The following is a 6248-nucleotide window of genomic DNA, read 5'->3' as shown; positions in this document are numbered from 1 at the left end:
TTTGGTTGCTTACTTTTCTCCTCAGTTAAATCCAAATCAAATCTCTGTTTTTTTTCGGTAGTCTCCCCAGTTTTTGTTTTTGAAGTTCTCTTCTTACTTGTCTTCTTTTCGAAATCAAAGTCAAATTCTAGAATTAGTTTATAAAAATATATAATTTAAATTAAGATGAGTGATATTATTACTAAAATAGAATTACGTACCTCCGTCCGACGACATTTTTTCTTTAGCACTAGAAGAAATAACGAGTAGAAGAATCACTAGGTGAAGAATCGATGAGTGAAGTTTTTAGGAAAAATTGCTCCCTTTTTATCCCCTGTTAGTGGCCTACACTCGTGTTTGAGGTGACGCATGCAAGTAAATTAGGGCACATCCGTCTTTGAAGGTAACGGTTGAAACTAAATTAGGACATATCTGTCTTCGAAGGTAACGCTTCTTAATAGCTATGAGGAAGTGTCATCGACCCTAGGTCATTGGGAGTGTTTGTGTGTTTTCCTGGTTAGGTTATTAACCTTCAAGAGTTGCAGTCATCAAGCTTAAAACAAACTATCTATCCTAAATTTACGAACTTTTTTAATAATCCCCCTATTGTTATACTAACTGCTAACATGATGAAAACAAAAACCTTCTGAAGAGTATAATATAATATTTTTAAATATAGCATGGAAAATAACGAGGAAAGTTGTGTCGAGGTGAGTGAGGAGAGTGCAGCTGCGGCATATAGAGCCATGATTAGAGGAGTGAAGAATTATGATAAGAATAAAAGCACCACTCTAATCATGGCTGTGATGCCGCAGGGTGCTTACATCCCATACAGGGTCCACGATAGATATTTAGCCCAGCAGAGGTGGGTGGCTCTAACGGGTAGGAGTGAAAGAGGGATAATTAGAGCCATCGCACCTCAGCTGGAAGAGGTGGACTCTGTATCTTTATATAATATCGGGGAGGGCCCACACTCTCCTCTAGAATCACCACCATCGACATCCTCGTCATCATCATCCTCGTCGTCATCATCATCATCATCCTCGTCGTCGTCGTCATCATCATCATCATCATCATCATCATCATCATCATCATCATCATCATCATCGGACAATGAGGGGTCTAGTTCTTCTGAGGATGAAGCTCCTTCTACAAAAAGACAGAGGAACTAGAACCCCCTCATAAAAAACACATCAAGGAATTAAATCATTTCAGCATAGTATCTTCATGAGAACAAAAGTGTCAATGGCATCATTCATCATCTCATTTAAACTCTATTATTTAATGTAGCTTTGCTTAGTGATACCAGTATTCATTTTACTTACCGAGTGTAGTCTAACAATCTATTCGCGTGTTTTAGTTTTATGTTTATTACACATGATTTTACAAATTATTTTTTAATGGTATGAATTGTAACTCGTGGTATTCTATATTTAAATTACCACTTTTAAAAAAGATGTAATCACATGGTGTAATACGATACTGCTTAATCAGAATTTTACTCGGCACAGACAGATACTTTATTTTTAAATACATTTTAGAATTTTTATTTAATTTGATTTTAGTAGTAATTTTATAACTGGTGATTAGATCTGTTTTAATGCATTTTATACCTGGTAATGTGGAGTACAATATTTTATATTTAGAAAAATGTGTCATGTTTTGTAATAATTCATCCTGTAATTTGTATTCATTAAAAATTGAATGTAGAATTTTTCTGTTAAATAAACTGTGTTCTCAATCAAAAATTTATTTTAAAATTTTTATTACACTCTCCTGTGGAATCATTTTAACATGATCTTTACATACAAAAACTTTTTTGTAATTTGTATTCATTAAAAATTGAATGTAGAATTTTTCTGTTAAATAAACTGTGTTCTCAATCAAAAATTTATTTTAAAATTTTTATTACACTCTCCTGTGGAATCATTTTAACATGATCTTTACATACAAAAACTTTTTTGTAATTTGTATTCATTAAAAATTGAATGTAGAATTTTTCTGTTAAATAAACTGTGTTCTCAATCAAAAATTTATTTTAAAATTTTTATTACACTCTCCTGTGGAATCATCATAAAAAATATTAATGGAGGAATTATATAACATCATAGCTGAGTTAATCAACTTCCTATCATATGCTTTAAAGTTGTTTCGGATAAAAACCATATTTTGTATGAGTCAGTTTGGTAGATGTCTATATTAAAATTTAAGAATTCAATTTTTGTATTGATGATGTCATATAAACTAAAGCTAAAATCATAAATCACCAGTATATTAAGCTGGATGAGAAAATCCTCTAGCTATTCTCACAGGTCAACCTGAATGCGGAAGTTTTTATCAGGGTTGTCAAGTTGATGGGTGAGGGAGAAATCCCCTACCCCTGGGTAAGAAACACGGAAGTAATCTTTTTTCTATAAATACTCGACAGACATTCACTAGCTTTTAGAGAAAAATCACGGTAGCAACCACTGGAGAAACATGAGTATCAATGAGTGGACTCAAGCAAAAATGGATAGTAAGTTTTTTTTTTAAAAAAATATGTTTAGTAGTAGTCCTAGCTATAATAATCTATATATAAAATTAATTTTACTATTTTAGATAAGCCCGGGGTTATACTAGATTGCCAGGGATTCAGATTTAAAAATGAAGCATGTTTACACCCATACAACGGATATTTAATACGACAGATGGGGTATACAGGTTTTAATTCGGAGGATTTTGGAGTTATTAATTTTTTCCACCCTGAAATACGGTGGGATAAATTAACTTTATCCGATAAAAAAACTGTTAGATTCTGTAATAGATTACATAAATTATATTTATCGTATAAGCCTGAAAATGATGAATGGATTCATCATGATGATATTGTTTTTACTTTTAAAAATTTATTTCAAAAATATGGATTTATTTTTTTTAAAGGGGGGGAAATAGAAAAACTTTTAATTCGTAGAGCAAATGATATCTGTAATACCGCCATTAAATCGCTAGATGTGGAAAAATTCGGAGTTCCAAAATCTTCCGAAATTAAAATACTGTGTCCCTATCATTGGGATTTCCAACACCATTGCGGCTTGTGTAATGTCTTTTCATATAAGCATTATATGAAAACAGGTAAAAATATATTATTTTGTTTTAAATATTACCTCATTTTGAAAATATTAAATATATTTTTACTTTTACATAGAATTATCGGATGTATTCTGAAAACCCTTCCTGCATTGAAGAAAAACATGAATGTAAATTTTGTAAATAAAAACACAATTTTATATTTTAAATAGATTTTTTTATTGAATTACAACATTGATTATTAGTTGTTACAATCGGTTTTGACAAATGAAAATTATTTTTAACAAACTTTTTAACAAATTCATCGTTATAAAATTTATCCGTTACATGTAATTCTGATAAACATAGATTTCTATTAATTTTATATAAAAAATATAAGCAAAAATAACCGCAGTTTAAGGAAAACAAACTTTGGTGAATAATATTATTCCAACAATATTTTTTTGAATTTCGTTTTATAAATCTGATGATATTTGCTTTCCTCGGTTTTAATCCATAACTGTCGTAATAAATGCAAGAATTTTTATCTTTCGTAAAAAATACTGATACCCAATGGCTTCCTCGCTTATTTCTTTCATCTAAATTAATTATAAATGATTGCTTATTACCAACTCGAAACGGGAGATCGTCTGATGCAAACACTCCCCCAAAATTTCTTTTTATTTTCGGATCGCTCGCTGCTAATCTCCATAAAGTAACGGTATTCATTAATAATCGGTGAATACAGTTCGTGAATGATCAATTTCTAAAGTATTATTATATTCCAACAAACAAATAACATTTACCGTTTCTTGTATCGCCTTTGAGAACTTTAGTTCAATAGCAATGTTTCCCAGCTGGTTCACGCTTATATGACCCTCAGATCCTGATTTATCAGGGGTGAGGTCAAAACAATATAGAGCATAGCCATCTTTATATTCATCATAAGATATATTTGTAGATCTGTGATGGTGAATACATCCAGTATCTTCAAATAAGGAGATAAAATTTCTTGCATAAATTTTATTGCTATAGTCCGGACAGTATGGTTTAGCGGGAACCATCTGATTGTCTTTTGATAAACATATATAATTTAAATTATAATTTTTAAAATTAAAAGGATTACGCTTTACATTTCCGTTAAATGCTGAGTTGGAAACTAATCCCAGAGTTATTCTGTAGGGTAGCTGACCTATAACTACATTCGAAATACTTGTAGACTGAATTCCACTCGTTAAAGTAAAAACTTTAACATCAGTTCTACGAAATGGCATTTTTATTATACCGGTTTGTAAGGCTTTTTCTATCCCAATTTGAACTGATGAACTGACATCTACTTTATTAATTTTCAACGATGCATTTTTAATAATGATTTTATACTCATCGTTATTTGCCATTAGTGCAAAATTTTCTTTAGATCTCTCCAATTTCACCCTCAGGTCCACATTGTTTATTAAAAGCTTTGGCTGATTTGCTAAATCGATATGAAGCCGCCCCATTAAATCTATTATTCTACTTTCTTTGCTAATGTTAAATCTTTTAACTAATCCATGGTTAGTGTTATTTTCATCTAAGGGATTTATCGAATCCATTTGTCCTGCAGTATCTTTAAAAAATAATGCGGTTGTTAAAAAAGTTTCTTGCATTTCTTTCGAATTAAATAGTAAGGCCTCTAATATACTTTTATATGGGTAATTAACATGAGCGCTAATCTGTTTATCATTTAAAAACATCGTACACTGTGAAAACATACTATTTAAAAAATAATTAACAGGTGTGACTTTGTCTTCAGAACTTAGATTCGATCCATCCTTCTTTAGAATTTTTGCTTGAATGCATAAATAAATTGAATGTAGATCCATATAATGCTCACCCGATCCTGATATCAGAAACTCAATAGGTGCTCTGCTATCCGATATGGTGGCTACTGGATGAGCAATAACTTCGTAAGTATTCTCAATTGCTAGTTGAGTCGAAACAGTATTAAATAGGTCCAATTCTGATTTGAGACAACCACACGAATGAGGATCCATTTCTAATCAGCAAAAATATCGTTAAGTTTTCGCTTCTTCTTCTTCTTTTGTGACTGAATTAATCTTTTTCCTCGTTTTCTTTTTATACCTGATCCTGTCTGGACTTTTTTAAGTATATCTTGCTTAATTTCAGATCCCACATCTTTAAAACGAGACTTTGTAGATTCTTTAAACGACTTCCCTCCAATTACATCCGATCCTACATTTGATGCAAATTTTAAAGCCTTGCTACCCAGATACTTCCCCACTTTAGAAATTAGGGGAATAGATTTTCGAAACAGATTCGTGAAAAATCCATATCCCCTCTGTATTTGCGGTCCAGCGAAATAATTCCCTCTTCCAAATTGTTGTGTAAAAGGAAAATCGTGTTTCCATATCGTTCCTCCTGCCTGATTGCAGTAATAATTTATACAATCCTTAGGATCGAGCTTCATTTTCTACTTCTCAAAGACGAACTAACGTTAATAAATAAAATATAACGATATTTATATCTGTTTAAAAGATAAAACTAATAATGTTTTTCCCCCAAAAAAGATGATTTCTTTCCCGTTAGCAGTTCGCAGCTCAATTTCAATTGTATCAATATAATTACGGGTTAATGGAAAGTATAGAGGGGACTGGTAAACTCTAACTATTTGATCGGTCTTCTCCCCCATCACAGGTATAACCCTTAAAAGAGGAGCAGATATATCTCCAACACGATGAGAAGCAACAATATTTGAATAAATAAAAATTTCTGAAATTCCTGCAGACAATTCGATTGGATAGTCGCTCACATATTCACCCTCAGAAAATTTGTGTGTTTTAAACCCTAACAAATCTTTTAATTCGTTTCCAAATTCAATCGTTATATTTTTAGGAACTTTTAAAATGATTTTGTTATTAGGTAGTAATGCTAATTTAGTATATTTAAAAATCCCTAAAAATTTTTCTGCAGATGAATAAAGTCCAATAGGAATAAAAATTTTTTCCTCTACATCAATTTCCTCGACAACTTTTTTATTTCTTTCTATTAAAAGTATAAATTGATCTTTATAAAATTTAGAATTTGATATATATTCCCCTGACTCCGCTCGCAATATTAAATTTGAAGTGCCTTGTTTAAATATAATTTCTTTCAGCGGAAAATTTAATAAATAAAGTAATTTGTGAGCATTTTTTTTCGTAATATGCAGCTCAAATCCTTCTTTC

General features: G+C 31.0%; 1 protein-coding gene and 1 long non-coding RNA gene across 2 annotated transcripts; one reads left to right on the top strand and one right to left on the bottom strand.

Moving 5' to 3' along the window:
* Positions 1-2167: 2167 nt before the first annotated feature.
* On the top strand, positions 2168-3254 carry LOC136973048 (uncharacterized). Its single transcript, XR_010880433.1, has 2 exons — positions 2168-3090; positions 3164-3254. It is a non-coding gene; the product is annotated as an uncharacterized lncRNA (long non-coding RNA).
* A 498-nt stretch (positions 3255-3752) lies between these two features.
* Positions 3753-5057, bottom strand: LOC136973020 (uncharacterized protein F54H12.2-like). The gene has a single exon (XM_067267707.1). The coding sequence runs from the start codon at positions 5055-5057 to the stop codon at positions 3753-3755; it is 1305 nt and encodes a 434-aa protein (XP_067123808.1).
* Positions 5058-6248: the final 1191 nt, after the last annotated feature.

Source organism: Centruroides vittatus, unplaced genomic scaffold (assembly GCF_030686945.1).
Source record: "Centruroides vittatus isolate TY-2023 unplaced genomic scaffold, ASM3068694v2 contig_3077, whole genome shotgun sequence".
Lineage (NCBI taxonomy): Eukaryota > Metazoa > Arthropoda > Arachnida > Scorpiones > Buthidae > Centruroides > Centruroides vittatus.
This window is presented reverse-complemented; position numbering and strand designations above follow the sequence as displayed.